At 43.4% G+C, this 20,622-nt stretch overlaps 1 protein-coding gene and 1 long non-coding RNA gene across 2 annotated transcripts in view; one reads left to right on the top strand and one right to left on the bottom strand.

Moving 5' to 3' along the window:
- Window positions 1-792: 792 nt before the first annotated feature.
- On the bottom strand, window positions 793-6,447 carry LOC107546256 (uncharacterized). The gene is made up of 3 exons (XR_001604114.2): window positions 5,890-6,447; window positions 5,219-5,353; window positions 793-901 (listed from the first exon to the last, which is right to left on the bottom strand). It is a non-coding gene; the product is annotated as an uncharacterized LOC107546256 (long non-coding RNA).
- A 1,486-nt stretch (window positions 6,448-7,933) lies between these two features.
- The window catches only part of SMG7 (SMG7 nonsense mediated mRNA decay factor), a 54,221-nt gene continuing 41,532 nt past the window's right edge, over window positions 7,934-20,622 (top strand). Inside the window, exon 1 of the mRNA XM_087828244.1 lies at window positions 7,934-8,071. Coding sequence (XP_087684370.1) covers window positions 8,043-8,071 — 29 coding nt within the window. The 5' untranslated portion in view covers window positions 7,934-8,042. The remainder of the gene's footprint in view (window positions 8,072-20,622) is intronic.

Here is a 20,622-nt window from a genome sequence, read left to right on the forward strand (position 1 = left end):
CTTTTGAAGCAGACACTTAAGTGGATTATCTGATTGCATGTCTGCTCTTGACCTCAGGGTGGGATGGCCCAGAGACCTCTGCCACAGACTCATCCTCTATAATTGCCCCATGTACTTGATTCTCCTCTAAACTTTAAATCCTGAGAGCAAGACTGTACACACATTTCTACCCCAGCACCAGCCTATGACCCTTTACGTAAAAATTCTCAGTATATTTTTGAAGATTGAATGAAAGAAAGGAAAAGTAAATACTAAAATTCTAGAGGATCCATAACTCATCAGGCCACCTCGTCAGTATCAGGATACATCTGGATGAAACTTCCTAGAAGTAAAATACAGTTTAGATTTGTCTTGAAAGAGTACAGAAAGATAGGAATTGATCATCAGTGGAACATCCCCTACAGACCCTAAATTCCGGGCTCTACCTAAGATCCCTACTGTGCTTTAATGCTTAAATTTGGCTGTACCACAAATACTTATAGAAAATTAATTTTGACCTCTTTTTACATTTAATAATCTTTGTAACATCTAGACCACTGCTGCCTACATTTTGGAAATGGTGGCTTCCAATATTTGGCATGCTTATAGGCTTGGTCCCACAACAGGGACTTTGTTAAAGAACTAAAACCACACATGTCCTATTGGTCAAAGGATCGGATCACTTAGGGGACAATAATGAAAAGCTTACAGCTAATGATTGGGGGAGAGAGAGAGCCAGAGGGGGAGAGAGCCAGAGGGCGAGAGAGTCAGACAACCATTCCAGGGCTGCCAGTTCGGAAGAGGACAGGGGACAGCACAGGCAGCTGGTTTTCTCCTGAGAGTCTCCCGTCGTCTTCAGCTTTGACAGATCTTGGATCTCATCTGGTTCAAACATAAAATTGCTAACGAACTGAGACATCCCCTGTAAGTACATGAAAACTGTTTTCTCTCTGGGCAACTTACGCTTGGTCAGGATACAACTGGTCATATGGTTTTGAGGCAGTGCGCTGTGTACTGCTATCTCCACAAATGCAATTCTACAACATTTTGTGTGCGTTTGTTTGCTTTTAGAAAAAACAAATTTAATTCATATTAATTACAGTGTGAAGCTGAGTGTGTGAAGCTCTGATTCACCCTATATGCATAAAAAGAGCAGCACCACCTGTTGAGTGCCTACAAGTGCCTGGCACTGCTCAGTATATTACATACATTACCTAACTGAACTTGGAGACATAATTTAAATATCTCATTGACTTTGAAATTGCATATGGCCCCTTCCTTAAGAAACTTATATGCTATTTATTTAGCCCTACCCATTACAGGAGAAAAACAGTGATGCCAGAATTTACTAACACTGATCACTGAGCTTTCCATTCTATACTCTGATCCAGTTTTCTTTCTGATTTTTCAATCTAACTTTTCTATCCTATTTTCCAATTAGCTGATCGCCTCTTCTCTCTCTCTTGTCATTCTCCCCAGCAGTATGTCTTTCTTTTGCCACATAATAAAAGGGTTAACTGCTTCCCCCATTCCAAAATTAGAAAAGATAAAAGTTAAATCAAAATGATTTGGACACTGAAGACATTTTTTCTACATTGAAGTATGTAACTTTGCTGTGAGATCATTGGTGAGTTATAGATGATTCTACAAATATGATCTTTACTCATTGCCAAAGTAAATTTCATTTAATTAAAACTTCCAACTTGCCCAGCCAGTGTTGCTCATGGTTGAGCATCGCCCTATGAACCAAGAGGTCATGGTTAGATGCCTGGTCAGGGTACATGCTGGGTTTCGGGCTTGATCCCTGGTACGGGGTGTGCAGAAGGCAGCCAATCAATGATTCTCATAATTGATGTTTCTCTCTCTCCCTCTCCCTTCCTTTCTCTGAAATCAACTAAAACAAAACAAACAAAAACACCCTTTCAACTTGTTAAATAGCAGATTTCACTTCCCCAGATGGGTTGAAGGTCCAATAAAATTATTTTCTTATTGCTTAGGGATTACTTCTACATCCTATATTAAGATGGTTAAGAATTTAAAGCATTTATATGAAAGTTATGATCCAAATTTCTATTTGTTTTTCCCCCCTAAGATTAATTGAATCCATAAACATTTATTGAATATCCCTTGTGCCAGGCACCCTACTAGGGGAGTGACAATACACTGGAGAGCATTGTCAGGCATGGTGTTTGCCCCTACAGAGCTTATGACCAACTGGAGGCAAAAGACATTGAACAAACAATTACAAATATGAAAACTGCCGTGAAGAGAGCAGGGTGCTACAGGATGTGTAATAGGTGTAGCTAACCTAGCTTGATTTGGGGGTGGGGGGGAGAGAAGATTCTTTCCGAAGAAGCTGAAGTTTAGCCCTGAAGCTTAAGAAAGGGAAAGAGTGGACTAGGGAGAAGCTGTCTAGATAAGGGAACAGTTTGTGTAAAGGCTCTGAGTAGAAAAGAACGCTGCCTATTCAAGGACCTCAGAGAAAGTCACTGTGGCTAGAGTGGGGATTCCAAGAAATGTTGAAGAAGAGGCAGGCAGGACTGGATCACATAAGTCATGTGATCGGCAACTGTATTCTAATGGCAATGGAAAGCCAATGGAAAATTTAAGCCAGAAAATAAAAAAACTTAAAAGCTTAATATGGCTAAAATTTAAAATATAAGAAAACATTAATTTACTATTTAATTTGTTCTGGAATGTACTCTGATATTCAGTAATCCAATGATATTAAGAATATATATGGCAAAACTATCTAGATATTTGATATGTAGAATTTTTCTGAGAACTGAAAAGACCCTAGGGTAGTTAAGCAAAGCAGAACAGTACTTGGGTACATATCTTTAGTATGTCTATGTTTCCTTGCCTTTCATCGACACTATGTTTTAACTTGAATTGCAAATGGAGGTGATAAAATAATAAGGGCAGGGAAAGGAGAAAGGTATGCATGTGTGTATGTGTGTGTGCGCGCGTACATGTGGTTTCTCGTGGTTTTGGAGAAGAGCAGATCTATGACAATGAATGTCAGTATCACATTCTCTGTGCTCAAAAATAGTTGTCTATCCCATAAAAATTAGGAAAGGAAACACCACTGCGTAATACAACAGATGTCGACATGAAATATATTAATTTTTGACTAAGGACCCCAAGATGGCTTTGGTAGCATTGGAATAATAAAGAGATCCATGAACACTAAGGCCCTTGAATAATATAGAGTATTAGAGACTAAGGTTTTAATTTTCTTCTTAAATATTCTTCAGTTTTCCCTATGAGCATTTCTTCTTGTCTTCACTTTAAATTAGCAGATAAGATTTTAAGGTGTGGTTCTTTCTCAGAGGTATTTTCTTATGGGGATTTGGGGGAAATTCTTGAAGACTAATAAGGTTTCCCTCAGCAAATAATAGGAGAATCATAGGAGAGAGAAAGAGCTCTGAATACTATTCTCCAGCCTCACTGCTGCCCGAGCTGGAAGTTTCTTCTCTTGGATCATGGACTGCAATGCTTCCTAACTGATCTTCAGGCTCAGTGACTCCCTCTTAGGAGTGAATGAAAAAATATACACCTAGCAAACTGAGAAAGGCTGCTGACCCTTGGTCTGAGCAATCATGAGCTACAGGAGACATGAGTTTGAATGTCAGTTTTTATCTGACTCATTTTTCAAAAAAAGAATGAATCACTCATTGATTGACTCATGCAGCTCCATGGCCTAAGGTGTGGTCGAGCAAAGAGCACAGGCCAGCTTCGTGCACACGGTGTACTTGAGTACTGCAACTGATCAATCATTCTTCTCAAAATAGAAACACATTTTTTAAGTACCTAATTGTATACATGACTTGAAAACATTCAGAATATGTAGGCTAAATATCAAAATAAATTAGCGCTTGTTAAGGTTTCGTGGAACAGGTGAGATGTCTATTATTATAAAAAGGGAGGAGGCTAGCTATGTATTAATTGCCAGGTTACCAAAGCTCAGGGGAAATTTGGTAGGAATGTTAAGAGTAGCTTCTCAGTACTTGGTGACTGGTTGAAAACTGGTCACTCTGTTTACTCGGGCATAAGGGTGGTTAGAGTAGGCTGTTGTGGGGTTTTTTTTGTGTGTGATAAAAGGTGTTGTAAGCTTCAATCCTCTAGAATCTGATGCTCAATGTCCTTATGTTGTATTCTTTTCCATAATCAGAGTCATGGATAAAGAAACCTACCTTCTAGCACTGAATAAGAATAGATTTGGGTGTATGGCCAGACCTATGAGTATTATAGACAAAGATTAAAGTATTATTTAAAAAAATAATTTTATGCTTTAGTAGTTCTAAATTATTCATTTTTGCTTGATATAAAAGAGCAAGGGGGAAAAAAGAAAATTAGCATTTATTAAGTGCTAGTGTAGTATGTCAGGCACTCATATACTCAGTCACGTATATCATCATTAAAGTTCATGGGAAGCCTGTAATAGTTAATGTTTCCATTTGGGCCAAGGAAGAACCTGAAGTTCGGAGACTGAGGTGGGCAGAGTTGGAATGTTCACTCAGGTGGCTAGCTTATGACCTTTCCATAAAATCACTTAGGCACAAACTGAAAAACTTGAAATCAGGTAGGGTTAAATGAAATGAGACAGCTTCTCCTCTTTAATTTCTTTTGGTTTAGATATAATCTATATATGCAGGGGGAAAAAGTAAATAAAATTTATTGCAGAAAGATGCTCATATTCTACAAACCTGTTGATGGGGAGGGGCAATAGGAAGAGATGAGATTGGAAAGTGTACATTAAGCAATATGTAAATTCTGGGTCCTAATTTTTCTGAGTCCTATTGATTTTTAAAGGTTATTTGCAAGATGGGCGTCAATGTCTTACGACCTGTAAAGTGTAAATGTTGCTGTTCTGACTAGATTTTTCTAAAATGTATTTTTATTGATTTCAGAGAGAGGAAGGGAGAGGGGGAGAGAGAGATAGAAACATCAATGATGAGACAGAGTCATTGATCGGCTGCCTCCTACATGCCCCTGATCGGGACTGAGCCCCTAACCCAGGCATACGCCCTGACTGGGAATAGAACCGGGATCTCCTGGATCATAGGTCAATGCTCAACCACTGAGCCATGCTGGCCCAGCTATTCTGTCTAGTTTTTAAGGACGTTGTAAAGCTATTGAAGAATCTTTTAAAAAGTATTAGGACAGTTGCTATAAAATGCAAAGATTGTTTATATTTCTGACCCTCATCTGTGTATCTAAATAACTTTGTTCTTACCTTAATTACCACACCTATCATATTGCATCCTAATAACTTCTCTACTCTCTGGTATCTTGACGAGCAGATGGGTTCCTCTGAGACAGGGACCATGTCTCTTTTATTGCAGTATCCATAGTAACCTAGACATAGTGCCTGAAATATAACACATACTCATTAAAATTTATTCAATAAACAACCCAACAAAAGGATTCATCTTTTTTATCCTAATATCCCTATTTCCAAAATAAGAAGATAGTAATATCTTTCTAGATTGCTTATCAGGAGTGTCATAATACATGCTCAGGCTGGAGAGAGGGGCCACAGACATAAAAGGAGTCATTATGATGATTACTAAGGGGGGGAGGGGGTAATTATTTTACATAACAAAAGTTTCATTCTGGTTAAGATCTTTAAAAAAAAAAAAAAAATCTAACCAATAAGTTTCAGGAGAAAAATGTGGGGTGTAGGGTAATATGCAGCAGGTATCTCCATCCTTGGGCTCTCAGGGCGGAAGGACCGGAGATGCGAACAATCTCTCGCTAGGTGGCGCCCCTTCCCCCGCGGGGCATTGTACAGCGGCATCACCCGCGCGCCGCAGGGAGGGCGCGGCTCAGCTTGTTTCCTTCATCACAATCTGTGTTTGCGATTTCTTTTAAAGGGGCCTGTACTTTCATTTCCTCCAAACTTACACATGATGTTCAAGATAGACATTGATCGGTCCAGTCTGTTAATAGGTGCGGTCCCAGGGAAGGATCTCGACGGCGCGTCTTCACCTGGCGTGGAAGGCGGCGGGAATCGGGGGCCCAGACCCCGCCAAACATCAGCCCGTTAAAATCCTCATTTTCAGTGAGGACTACATTTCTGGAGGATTTTACACCATCACACATCCCAAAGTACTTTGGGAGAGCTGCTTAAAGGACTCCGCCGTTCGAATCGAAAATATTTATAAAATGTCACATTGCTTCAAACCATTCCGATGGCTTCTCCAGCTACATCTCTCACACACACGGCTATGGACCCCATTACTTAGTCCTGCTTTTAGCCCCCAAACTGACACAAATACACGGACATTCAAAAAGATTTGCTCTAAGGAGAATTTTTTTCCTAGGCGCCTTTCATCGGAAATTCGCGCCAGTATCTAGGTTTTGGGTGTGTGTGTGTTTTTAATCCTATTTTACCCAACCTTTTCCTCTCAAACCCAAAAGACACAGAATGACAAGTTCTAAAACATGGCAGACCCATCGGAGAATGAAGACCGTTTGCAAACACCGGGCGGAGCGCGGTCTGCTTCCGATAAGCCGGCGGGACCTCGCCGGGGGTGCTCCGGGGAGGGCCGGCGACGGGCCCGTCCCGCCGCCCCCCGGCTCTAACGGACCCGCTCGCTAGCCTTCGGGACGCCCCGTCTCACCCGGGCCTCTTCCCGGCGGCGTGCTCCCGGGCGGCCACAGGGCAACTCCTGGGAGGCCAGGTCGCCGAGGGTGGCGTGGGGTGGGGTTCGGGGGATTCCTAAAAGGGGGTCGACCCGCTGGGAAAAGCGGGATGTCCCTTCGGAAGGAGCGCGATCGCGGCTGTCGGGTGCCGTTCTCCTCCCTCGGGGACCCCGTCCCGGCGGGATCCCGCCCCCCGGAGCCCGAGGCTGCGGTGGGGAAACCCCTCGGCCGCCCGGCAGCCCCGCGCCGCCGCCTCGCCTTCCCGGCTCCCGCCCGCCGCCCGCCGCCTTCGGGCCCAGCGTCTCCTTCACAGGCCCGGGCCCCTCCGCGCCCGGCAAGGGGAGGAAACCATGGAGGTGGTTCCCGCACGCGGGCGGGCGGAAAAGCCCACGGTGAATGCCTCGGGGTCTCCCCCAACGCCGCGGGTGGGGACAGGGAGGAGGAAATGAACCTCACCGCCCGGGAGAACCACCCGGATTCCCAACCTGGGGGACGCCTTTAGATGTAGGGAAGCCAAGGGGAAACCCCGGGCACCTTCCCGGGTAGCTATTCGCCGAGGGCGGGTCACCCGGCCGGCACACATTGGTTACTATGACAATACTACAGCCTCCAGTTACCATGGCAGCTCCTTATCCAATCCCATTGGTTTCCTTTCTCTTCCTCCCTGGGCTCCACCCGATCGCCTCCAACAGTCTCCCCGCGTGCGGGGGGAGGGGCCAAAGAAAAGAAGAGGGGGGGGGGTCCAAAGCGTCACTCGAGGGGGCGAGGGAAGACCGGAGTCCAGAGACTGGCGGGCGGAACGATAGGAGAAAGGGGCGCCGTTTCCGGCAGGGAAGCGTGGAGCATTGGAAAAGGGAAGAGAGAAGTCGGGTGGAGTTGAAACACGGGGGAAGACTTTGAGTGTAACTCCCGGGAGAGTCGGGCTCGATGTTCCCGGTGAGGCTGGGGTTGCCGCCTTGCGCGGGCGAGAGCGGGCGACGGGCCGGAAGCCGCCAGGCGCCTCCAGTGGGCTACTCGGCATCCGCCCAGCTGCCGCCCAGGTAGCTGATCCCAAGGGGGAGCAGTACAGAGTCGGAAAGCACCGGAGGGGCCGGCGCCTCTGAAGTCTCGCGAGAGGGATCCCTACTTCCTTCCTCTGCTTCTCCCTCCTCTTTCCCCCGCCCCTTCCCCTTCCCTCCCCCTCCCTCCTCCCGGGTCGGAGTGTCCCTGCGCCCCACGGGCCGGAGCAGCAGCGAGAGCAGCTTTCCCCGGTCCCTCCCCTTCGCCTCGCTCACCCCCACCCCCCCGCCGAGCGAGGAGGAGCCGGAGGAGAGGAAGATGGCGGCGGCCGCCAGCACCCGCGGTGCCGCGGGGCCGCTCCGAGGAGCCTGAGAAACCCACAGAGGCTTCGCGGGGAGACGCGGCGGCGGAGGATGAGCCTGCAGAGCGCGCAGTACCTCCGGTGAGCGCCGAGCGGCCCGGCGCGGAGGGGGAGCGGGCCACGGGCTGGGGCATGGGGCAACAGACGCCGAGGTGGTATATCCGGGGTGGCGGGGGAGTTGCTGTGTCCTCTCCTTCCGCGGCCGGGCGGCGGGGGCTGCGCGGGGACCGGCGGCGGGGCGCGGAGCGGCCACACTCCGGGGAGCCTAGCGCCCTGCGGGCCGGGCCGAGGTCCCGCGGAGCCGGCTCCTCTCGGTGCGGGAAGGAGGTTAGGGAAGCGTGAGAACGTGCGCGCGCGCGCGGGGGTCGCGGGGCGCCGGGGCGGGCGCCGGGGCGGCGCGGCGACCCCGAGCGCAGGTGGGTGTGGAGGGGCCGGAGCCTGGCGGCGGGGGAAGCGTGGTGTGGGCTGGGACCGGCTGGGGCGATGCGCGGTCGGAAGGCCGGGCGGACACGGGCGCACCTGGGGGCTGGGGGAGGGGGCGCCGCCGGACGCGAGCGTGTGCTCCCCGCTCGGGCCGGGGGTGCCGAGGGAGGGCGGCATCTGCGGGTGGCTGGCGGGGCGGGGGCGTGGAGGGGCCGCGGACGAGGAAGTGAGGACGGAGGGAAGTACAATGCACGGGCCGGGCTCCCGCGGAGAAGCCGGGCTGGAGCCGTGTGGCCGGGAGCTGCCTTCCGCCGAGAGCGCGAGAGCAACTTGCCCGCGGAGGGGGAATGACGCACGGGCGCGGCGGGCGAGGCGGCGGCGGGGAGAGGCGGCGCGGGCTCCGCGTTCGGGACGCGCGAGAGGCGGGCGCGGTGGACGCGGGTGCGCGGCCGGGCGGGAGCGTGTTGAAGGGAAGGAGCTGGGCAGCCGGGAGGGTTCCGCGGGAGCTGCGTGAAGAACTTGGAGGTGGAGGCAGGCGGGCCAAAGCCTCGGTGGCCGAGAGAAAGGCTGCTGGCACCCGGGGGAAGTGGGGAGCTGCTGCTGTTTCAAAGGGGAAGGCGGGCTTTAAAATGGGTCCTTTTGTCTTTGGGAGCAGAACCGAGAGAGGCGGGCTCGTTACCGCAGGGTGGTTTCGTACCTTGCGGAGGAGGAAATTGGACGGGGTGGGAGTCTGAAGTGAGCAGAAGAGTCAGTTGAGCTGTTTAGTGAAGTGAAAGTGCTGGTGGGTTGAATGCCAGCGTGTTCACAGGCACAGGGGTCCGCACGACGTGTGTGCCCCACGACTTAGAGGGTAGTTGGAAGGATGTCTGTGTATCAAGGTCCTTTTTTTCTCCCCTGGTATCTGTTTATTGTTTAATATGGCAGATAAACTTAATAAATACGCCTGTGGCAAAGATCCGTGGTAGATGCTGTAGAGGGGCTGGTATGGAAACAGATCGTCAGGATCGTCCTTAATTGTAAGGAATTTGCAGTTTAGTATACACGAGGCAAGTAAATAAGTAACAGCACAGAGTGAAAATGGTATCATAAAAGACGCCAAGGGTTATAAAAGTCCAAAGGCAGGAGATTACCTGAGCAGTTGGGAGGAATCAGGAAAAACGTCCTTTGCTCATTTACTCATTCATAGACTCTTATGATTCATCAGTCATTTTGTTGATCACCTATATAGGAGGCATTGTACCAGCTGCTGTGAATGGAAAAGTAAGGACTCCACCCTCCTCTTACAGAGTTTACGGTTTGTTAGGCTTTAAGGAGAAAATGGCATTTAAAATGGTCCTGAAGGATAAACAGTATTGGGTAGTTTATCCAGTATCATCATTTATCCAGTATTGTTTATCCATTATTAAAGGTGTGGATTAAGAAGAGTGGAACCCAAATGAAGGAGACTGAGCAGAGATATGTAGATAGGGAGGTGGGGGGGCGGGGCGGGTATTCAGTCCATTTACAGAAGAACATAGGGTAATGCAGCTGGAAAAACATATAGTTTTATAAGTTATTAAGTTTTACCTCTTCCTTTTACAGATGAGGAAATATAGTCCAAAGAAGTAAAAGTTGTTGAGGATCATATAGCTGGTATGTGGAAGATTTGTAACTCAGATGTAGGTCTTTTAAGTCCAAATCAGCTGTACCGTGCAACATGTCTGGGTTCATCCATTCTTTCCACAAATACGTATTGAGAGCTAGGCACTGAGGATATTGTGGTGAGCAAAATGAACAGATGAAGAGATTTATCAGGTGGTGACAATACTAGGAAGAAAAATAAAGCAAGAGAGGGTGACCAGGTAAAACCTACTTGATAAGGTGCCCATATTTGAGAGGGTCTTGAATATCATCTGTAGTTTATAGTTAAAATGGATGGACAGTAGAGAATCTGAGATTATTTGTTTAGAAGGAAATTCACATTTTTATAGCTATGTATTAGGAAGATGAACCTGTGCAGTGTAATGGGCAGTTAAGGCCGGAAATGAGGTGGTGGCAGTGGGACTAGAAGAGTGATAAAAAGCATATTGGAGAGTGGTGGGAATATTAATGGGAAGATCAGTTGGCTTTGAGAGGCTTCTGTGTTAATACAGCTTATATTTTGTAAGTCAACATGGTCTGGAAGACTTATCCTTAGGATGTGGAATCAATGGTAGACAGCTGGAGAAGAACTTAGTTTTTAGAAGAAGGGAGAAAATAAGAATGAACGCAGTGTTGGAATGACCTTTATTTTCCAGCCAAAGTTGAACAGGTAAAATGGAACTGGCATAAGACCTGGAGTCCCTTAGAGATTCCTGGGAGCCAATCTTTTCTCAGTCTTGCACATCTGTTCTAAGTAAATAAAGCAAGCCTTAGAGCTAATAGTCTGGGGCAAGCCTTTCCAATAAGAAAGGCTTACACCAGCCCAAATTTCCCCTCTCCCTTTTAAGGTAATCATTCTATTTAAAATCTGGTGTGGGGAGACTAGAGAATGTCTTCAGGAAAGCATTATATCACTTTCCTTTCTTTGATGAAAAAGGAACTGTTGGTTTTAATAGACAACTCAGGATGCTGGGTATTGCTGAATAAGTGTAGTTGAAGGTATAGCAGTTACTCTTTGTGACCTTGACTTTAGGAGAAGTTTTCTTGCCTACCTTTGTCAGCGTAAGACCATGACTGGGCAATTTTTAAACTGCATAGCTACAGATCTTCCCTCGTGTAGATGAAAATTCATTTTGCTTAGCTGAATTAATTTGTTAAAGTAAGTGAGCTCAGGTGTCTGGCATTGAAATGGTGGAGTGGTGGCAAACAAGGAGCAAGGTGGTAGTTTCAAAAGTAAGAAATGAGATGAGGAAAGAAGCATCAGTAAGACAAAGAAAAGGAATTCAACATCAAGTGGGCATAATTAGTCTTGAGTTGTAGAAATAGAGCAGAGTTGAAAGATAGGAAAACCTATTTTCCGTATAGGCAAGAAAAGATGATGAAACTTCTTACTGTTAGAAGGGAAATGTCATTTTTAAGAAGGATAGACTGACAAGACTCCTATCCAAATGAGTAAGTTGAGAGTACTTTCTTATACTTTATAAAAATAAGAAGTGGTCTTAAATATGGGGGTTTTAGACTGACATTGGAAATTTATTACCCAGTTTGAAAAAATATCAGTATTTTCTCTTTTGATTTGTGACAAAATGGAAAGATTTTTAAAGTCTGACACCTGTTGAGTAAAAGAAAAGGGTGTATTGAATATAGTTCATATGGTAAGGGTGGAAGAAGGGTGAGGGTAGGCCACAGATGAGATAGTAGGTGAGTATAAATAATATCATGCTTTAATAGAATAGCATTTGAAAGAATAGAAATATGGAAGTTAACATGTCAGAGTTGGAAAAGCAGGGGTGGGGGAGGTACTGATGTACCAGACAGGGAAGACATCATCGAAGTTGTTTTGGAAGGTGAGAAAGAATAATCATAGCCACAGGGAATACCAGTCACACAGGGCAAATCCTGTTATAAAAGGTGGCACAGGTGCTACTGAGTGACATCTGTTGCCCTTGGGGGAGCCAAGTGTGCATACTCTGTACTCCCTCCAACTTTCTTCCTCTCCTTCACTGTGCTCCTCTTTTTTGTCTTTTAATTTCTCTGCCTTAGGTTTTTCAGTGAGATCTACTTGAAGTTGATCCCTAGTGTTAGCCCCCTTTACAGAAAAGGTTTACAAATTATCTGTTTTGTTAGTTGTTTGTTTTTGTTTTTTGCATGATACCTTTTAGTGAAAAGGCTGCATTACAGTTTATTGTCAGAAACTGTTACCAGAGCTAGAAATAATATAACAGCAACAAGGTTGATGTTTGAATACTAATTATAATATTCAGTATGTTGTAAGATAAAATGTATCCCTGTAAATCTTGGAACAGGGAGATGAAGGGAGGGAATGAGGCTGCATAAAGTAGCAAGCAGAACCTTAACCTAGCCTGGGGAGAGGAACAGGGATGTTAATGGGAACATTTGGGAGGAATACATCCACTAAATAGGATGGGCACTGAGTTCTGCCTGTTAATGCTGGCCTGGGTATTAACCATCTCTGGAAACCAAGAAATCCTACAGCACATACTGATACTGATTCACGTGGTCAAGAAGTCTTACCCCTGACCTATTCACCACCACTCCTACCATGTATGGGATTTAAAAATAGCTTTGGACTCAGAAAATCAGCCCAATATTGCTGATTTACCAAACATGGTAAAACTGTTTGGGGGGGGGGGGGGGATGACACTCTTTTGAGGCTTATAAGTCTGTTTTTTGATATAATGGAGCTAATGGCATTTTACCTGCTTGAATATTGACTAAATTATTTTGGCAGTTAATTTCTGCTTCCCTTGTGGTTTCAGTTGGATTCAAAATGTATACTTCCTGTCCTAGTGTATATTTCACTGCTATCTAACAGCTATTATGTTCTACCTTCGTGGTAGATGAAGCAGTTGCTGAGTTTTTGTTTTAAGATCTATAGTAAGCTCTAGACACAGTAGTGTTTCAAGTTTTTCATGAGGCATTTTTGCAATGGAGGGAGGTTGAGACTTTAAAAGGGCTAGTTTGTTTTATAGTGAAGAAATATTGTTTGCAGCCTCCAACCACAGCTCTAAACCTGGCTGGCCTTTCTTTTATTTTTTTTATTGGTTGCATGAATCAGTACCTGAAAGTTTAGGTGGGTTAGTTGAACTGATTGCTCATGTTTAGAGAATAAATTATTAAGCAGATGTTTTTCAGATAATAGATTGTTCATCTGAATGTGGGTATTTTGGCAAATGGTCATCAGACCATTTAAGGTTTGTAATCAAGCTGTATTTTAATTCAGTCGTTCAGTTGTTGTGGATAGACCTATCAGTGGTCGAGGAGATTGTAACTAAGAAGGGTTAATCAGCAGTTACAGGAAAACACAGGGATGGAGTTTTGGCAAACGTGTCACATGGTAAGTGAGAACTTGTAACCAACTCCTTTCTTGTTAGCATGTAAGTGGAGCTGCGTAGGAAGGTTGTTTTCACTGAACCTCCCTTATACCCATTTTTTAACTCATTGGGAAGAGTAGGTGACTACAGTTGTTTAAGAAAACTTTAGGAGTCTCAGGTAGACCAGGTAGCAATTTTGTTCCAAGTCTTTTTTCTTCCCTTTTGCTTCATTGAGAACAAGGTTTCTTCACCTTGACTCACAACAACATTGTGGGCCATTTGCTTTGGTGTGGGAAACAGTCCTGTGCGTCGTGTGATTTTTCGCAGCATCCCTGGCGTCTCCCACTAGATGCCAGTGTCATTCTCCTCTATTTGTGACAACCCAAAATGTTCCTACACATTGCCAAATGTTCCCTGTGGGCAGATTCACTCCCGCTGAGAACCCCTGATTTGGAAAACATATAGGAAGATATGATGCACACCGTAGATGTATTTTTTTATTTTTTCCTCCTATAAGCCACAGGTTACTTCTTAGGCTTCTCTTGCCAATTTTCTCTGAGGTAGTAATAGGCTAATGACCATGTGTAGACTTTAGCCATAAAAACTTGTATATGTTTACGTGGATTTTTTAATCTGTGTTTTAATTTACGGGAAATTATTGAATACTTACTGTGTGCGAAGCACAATTACAGGGACTTCACCTGTGGGAAACTCAGAGATTTAAGTCACTAATAGCGGATGAACTGGTAAGTGCTATGCTAGAGAAACAGAAGTACTGTGTAAATGTAGGGAAGAGGATTCCGGCAGAGGTGGGGCGGAAGGTATCTTGGAGGAGGTGAGATTTGATCTGTGTTTTGAAAGAGGGATCAGACTTTTAAAAGTAGATATTGGGCAAATTGATATTTTAGGCAAGAGGAACATCTCATGGCTGCTTTATTCTAAATATATTTCTAAAAATTTCATTTGCTCCCACTTACTACATTCTGGCCAGACCTAAGTTTTCCTTAGATGAGGTGGGTTGTGGACTAGGAAGTGGAGATGCAGGAGTGGGAGCTCTGAAGCCTTGATGGCTGGGGTGTGAGGTGTTGAAAGGGGAAGGCGGTTTGATTAGAGTCCTGCAGAAGCCCTTCACCTGTGCTTTTGGTTACATACCATTTCGCCTGAACCTTAATTTCAATTGTGCTGTCTCTCTCTTTTAGTCTTTAACTTTTCCCTTTTCTAGCCTTCTCTTTTGAGGTCTTATTTCAGTTTTCTCTTAAAAATCCTTTCCTGTTCCTGTTCCCCTTTGAGCTCTGCCTTTCCTTACCTTTCTTTTATGGCTAACAACTTCATGTTTGCCCGATACTGTACGTTTCCTTTTATTTGCCGGCTACTTTTCCTTAATCCCTTGTAATCCAGCTCTTTTTCCTTAGCACTTTATTGGAATTGGTATTTCCAAAGGCGCCAAAGACCTAAAGCCAAATTTATCCACAGATGATTTTCCTTTCTCAACTCGCACACTCGTTTTCCATCTCTCTTGGGTCCCTCTCATATTCGTCCATCTGTCCTTCCCACCAGTAAAACATTCAGTTTGGGACGTGTATCCTGGGTCCCTGGGGATAAAGAGAATATACCCTCAAATAGTTTTACAGGCCCACAAGTAAGTACATAATTACCACCCAGTTTGCAGCTACTATGATACAGACTCGCGCCTTACCGGAGGTTCTTGAGCCCTGTCTTTTGTTTTTAACACTGTAGTTCCATGATTCTGATACCCTGCCTCTTACTTTGTTTTCCTGGTCCACCTTTCCTCACCTCACCACTGGCAAAAAAGAAAGGCATAGCCCTAATCTTCTGTTGTCTCTTCTTTCAACATTTGTTTTCCTCAGAAATTGCATTTACTTGTAGGACTTTAGCAGTCACCACATCATCACTGTTTAAAAATCTATCTAATGTCTACTTAATATAAACCATTTTGGTAGGTCCTGGGGAGACAAATTGATGTAAGATATCATACCTGCTATTCAGAGAGTTTATAAACTATTCATTAGGCTTAAACTATTACAAAATGTTTACTTTTATCAACAAAGTAATACATAACCAAGTGTAGGAGAATATGATGGTTTAGAGCATGGTCTCTGGGTCAGAACTGCCTGGATCCAGATACTAGCTGTGTTACCTTGGGCCAGTTGCTTAAGCTTTCTGTGCCTCAGTTTCCACATCTGAAAAGTGTGGATAATAATAGTATCGATCCCATAGAGTTATAAAGATCCAGGTGAGTTAATGTGTAAAGGTCTTAGAATGGTTCTGGCACATAGTAGGCACTGTATAAATTTAGCCATGTACAGTGTCTGAAAGTTAGCCGCTGGCACCGACTATGATAATTTTGCACCTCTGCCTTCTGGACATTTCCTAATTTTAGAAGTCTTTCTGTCGTAGCAAACGCAATGCTCTTAGAAGTAAACTCTTAATTCTTACTCTTCTCACCTTGTTCCCCAGGGTGCTGCCACTCCTCCCGTCCAGGTTTAAAATCTTGCAGTCATCTTTGAGCTCTCCCAGTTTTCTCACCCTCTTCCTCACATACCCCATTTTGGAAATGTTGCCTCCCTGTTGTTTCCTCTTTGCTACTGCTAGTGCCTGTCAGCTTAATATACCCACAGTGTTGAAATAATCTTCCAGGAACTGGTACCGTGCCTGCAGTTCTCACAAGTAGCAAGGAGAAAGCATTGACTTTGGACTTCAAACATTGCCCACTACTTTCCCGGTTTTTGAACTAACGTCTCTGGGTCTTGATTTCTTTATCTTGAAAATGGAACCTCAATCTCAAAATTGTTGTCAGTGTTGAAATAACAAAGGTTTACCCACGTTCATACTCTCCACCACCTTTCCCCTGCCAGCTAATCTTTTGCAGTGCTTCTGTATTACATTCCTGAAAAGCATTTGTATGTGGCTTTCCCTTGCTTAAACTCCTTACTCTGGCCTTCTTGGCCTCCCATAAAATGACCCTCATCTACTTCTGCCACTTATCTCCTTACCTTTTGATAGGAACCAACTGCCCTAGCCAGAGTAATCTCTTCATTGCCTTCTGAACATGGTTTATTCATTCCTGCTTTAATCTCACTTCCAGGCCATTTCCCGTAGAAGTACCAACCTCCACTATCCTACTCAAGCTTCACCTTTTCTGTGAAGACTTCTTGTGCACCTCAGTGATTTCTGCATTCTTTGAACTTTGTAGCATTTCCTGTCTCGTAGTCATTTGGTACTTACAATTTCCTAAGTTGGTAATGATCTCTTTTTTATGTAAGTGAATTATCTGCACTAGCCGAGTATGGTAAGGACCATATCTCAGCATTTTTTAAATGCACAATGTACATAATAGGTATTGAATGAAATTTTCGTGCTTTTGATTTTGTAAAACACGGAGTACTTACAGATACTAGTGCTAGGCTCTGAGAATATAAAAACTGATTTTTGTTCCTGGGGGAAATGGATGTTGCACATGTATTTCAAATTCAATATAACATGGCAAATACTATGTTAAATGTTTTCATTTTATTTCATTAAAGGGATGCCGTGACTATACTGAGGGAAGTGGAACTTCTGTCTGGGGAGTACAGAGAAAGCTTCTGGAGTTGAACCAGTAGCTCAGTTTTAAAGGATGAGTAGGATTAGTCAGATGAAGACAGAATGTAGTAGGCAGGGGGGCAAAATGAGCAGGTGCCTGGGGCAGTGCATTTGAGGAACTCTGAAAGGTTTGGTATTAGGAATGATACTTCTCGTGATGTAAACATCTTGATTAGATCAACCTGGCGGTCAGGTTAGGTAATATAAATTAAAGAGATTTTGATTAGTCACTTCTCATTCTGTTTCCTTTGTGAGTCCAAGGTTCTTTCTACAAACCCGGTCATTAATCATATGGGAGCAATGTAAGTTTGAATCACTGATGTTAATTGTACATGTTCCTGTTGGAATAGGAGGCACAGAGAATGATATGTAAGTAGTGCCTGCAGAACTTCCTTTGAGGTACATAAAGATTTAAATTTCCTTACCTTACCTTTGAAAATAGCTTCACCTTAGGCAAAAATTATTTGTAACATTATTAAATTATTATGTAGGAGATGAGAGTTTTAGTAAATGTATGTAATTCTGAAAATATTTTTGAGTTGATAGGACTTATTTTATAGAATCCTTAGGAGTTGAGGTCAGACATGGAATGGAGGTGGAGGTGAGAGAAGTGGGGAAAATCGACATTAAGAGAAGTCTCTTTGTTTTTAACTTTTTAAAGTCTCATAAAGAAAAAAATTTCAGACCCTTTTTTATGATTAATATTTTGTAGTGCCTGTTTTAATTGAAATGCATGATTCTAAAATCTATTATATTTAAAGAACTGCTGTATTGGTGCATTAATATCCTCAGTCTGTTTTCTAAAAACTCTGTTGGTTTACCAACCACATAAGTTGTCTTTTTATTTTTTTATTAAGGCTTAGTATTTCACTACTGTGTTAGGATACTGTATATTGGAATGTGTTATACTAATACTGTCTGTTAAAAAAGTCATGAATTATTTATTTAGTTTTTTATCAGGTGCCAACCTAACAAATTTTCTTTGGGATACCATGTAGTGATGAGATACCAGTAGGAAGATAATTGGAGTAAAGTGATGCTGTCAAGTAGTGTAATGTATGTAATTTAGATGGTTTCCTAACAAAGCAGCATGTTTTAGTGAGCTGAAGGAGCAAGGCCTTTGAGTTAAGATTGGCCTAATTTGTAATTAGGTTGTCCCAAGTTCAGATCCCAGCACTGCTATGTGTAGCCATGTGACCTTGAACCTCTCTAGTTTTAGTTTTCTGCTCTGTATTTTCCTATCTATAAACTGACAATGATAGAATTATTGAGAAAATTATATGCAATGTATATATAAAACCCAACATAGTTCCACGTGGGTGAAGAGCCTAACTTATGCATTGTATTCATTTTCTGCATTTTTGCATGTATCAGTATTTAATTTATGAACTTGCTAATGTATTCTCTAAGTTGGGTGGGAGCAGTTGTACCTTAAATAGCTATAGGGTGGTAGAGGGGTCTTTACTGTGAAGTTGTCTACTTTATTCCTCGAGGATTCCATTTTACATTTTACTACTTTATACTTTTCAAAAGCTTTTATATAATTGTCTTCTTAAGCTCTCATATACAGTAACCTTCTATAACTGGATTGGCATTTTGTAGAGAGGGAAAATGAGACTCAAGGTACCTAATTAGTGGCAGAGTTGGGATTGGCTTTCCTTTTAATTTTTAATTTTTTTAGGGACATTGTACATGCCCTGCTGGAAGGATTGGCTTTAATTTGCACCCCCCCCCCTTTTTTTTTAACCACTGCACTATTTGGGCAGTGCTCTTAAAAATGAACTTTTGTGGCTCAGCAGTTGAGCATCGACCTAGGATCCGGGAAATCATGGTTCGACTCCTGGTCAGGGTACCTGCCCGGGTTTCAGGCTTGATCCCCAGTAGGGGTTGTGCAGGAAGCAGCTGATCAGTGACTCTCATCATTGATGTTTCTATCAATCTCTCCTTTCCTCTCTCTGAAATGAATAAAGACATTTTTTATTTTTTTTAAATGAACTTTCTGTTTTGGTATCTGTATTTGCCATTGATGCTGTCATGTCGTATAATGTATGTAATTTAGATGGCTCACAATTAGTGGTTGCAAATTCATGTATTAAAAAGCATATTCCTTAAAAGTTAATTTTTAAAAATTTTAAGTGCTGATATAGAACTGGTTCATTATTATGAAAATGCTCTAATGAGCATCCTGTACACACATAATCCTTGAATGACAGGGTATGCACATTTAAAAATACTTTGTTAAGTGTGGTAGGCAGAATACTGTGTCCCCTCATCCTCTCAAAAGATGTCTACGTCCTTGATCCCTGGACTCTCATTATGTTAGGTGGCAAGGGGGAATTAAAGTTTGTTAATCAGTGGACTTTAAAATAAAAGAGGTTGTGGTGGATTCTTTGGTAGGCCCAATGTAATCACAGGTATCCTTTAAGTGTAGAACGGGGGGGGCAGAAGAATCAGAACCAGGGAGATAGCATCCTGATGGAATGGAAAGGGGTCAACGAGCCAAGGAATGCAGATACCCTCAAGAACCAGAGAAAGGTAAAAACGGCGATTCTTCTTTAGAGCCTATTGAAAGCAACACAGGCATGGTGACACTCTATTTGACCTCACTGGGATCCATTTAGGCTTTTGGCTTTCAGACCTGTAAGATAATAAATTTGTGTTGTTTAACGTTTAAAAGACGGCATTTAAAAGACAGCATCATACAAACTCCATATATTTTCCAGGATCAACTGTACAAATAATGGTTTCTTTCCTTTTGCCTGTAAAAAAGAACATATATGCTTAGGTTTCTGAGTATTTAAGCCACTAAATTTGTGGTAATCTGTTTTAGTATCAATAGGGAACTGATACATAGTAGATGTTGCCAGAAGGCAACAGAAAATTCGTACTGTTTATTCTGGCCTTAGCACTATTTAAAAGTACCTGTATCTTTACCTTCCATCTTCACTAGTTCTGAAGGTTTCATGCACTCACTTTTTTTTTTTTTTAAGGCAGATTTCATCATGTCTTTATTTCTCTAGCATTTCTCAGAATGGTTTCCATCCACTGAATATTAATTCTCTGGGAAGTTCATAGATGTTAGGATTCTCAATATTTCAAGGCAAAAGAAATTTAAGACTACTGGGTTAAAGAGGATTCTTATTTAGGACTTCTCATAGTTTGTAGCACACTAATGTGATTATGAAACCTCCAAGAGGGAGAGTTTAGTGTTTCCGAAAGTATGTCACATCTCTCAAAACTCATATTTTCTTGGAACACTAATTTGAAAATGTGGCTCTCTTTTTTTCTGTTCTTTTCTCTCTTAACCTTTCTCTTTACTACAGTAACCTTCACATGTCTGTATCACGTCTTAGACCTTGTCATTCTTCAGAATTCTTCTACTTTTAAAACCTTAAATTCAGTCATTCTGTTCTGACCACAACCTCATCCCCATTATTCCCATTGCTTCTGATCAAGACTTCTAGGCCCAGCCCGGCGTGGCTCAGCGGTTGAGCATCGACCTGGGATCCAGGCGATCGGGATTCGATTCCCAGTCAGGGCACATGCCGGGGTTGCGGGCTTGATCAATGACTCTCTCATCATTGATGTTTCTATCCCTCTCTCTCCCCCTCCTTTCCTCTCTCTGAAATCAATAAAGATATATTTAAAAAA

This window comes from Miniopterus natalensis, chromosome 19 (genome assembly GCF_054644295.1).
Source record: "Miniopterus natalensis isolate mMinNat1 chromosome 19, mMinNat1.hap1, whole genome shotgun sequence".
Taxonomy (NCBI): Eukaryota; Metazoa; Chordata; class Mammalia; order Chiroptera; family Miniopteridae; genus Miniopterus; species Miniopterus natalensis.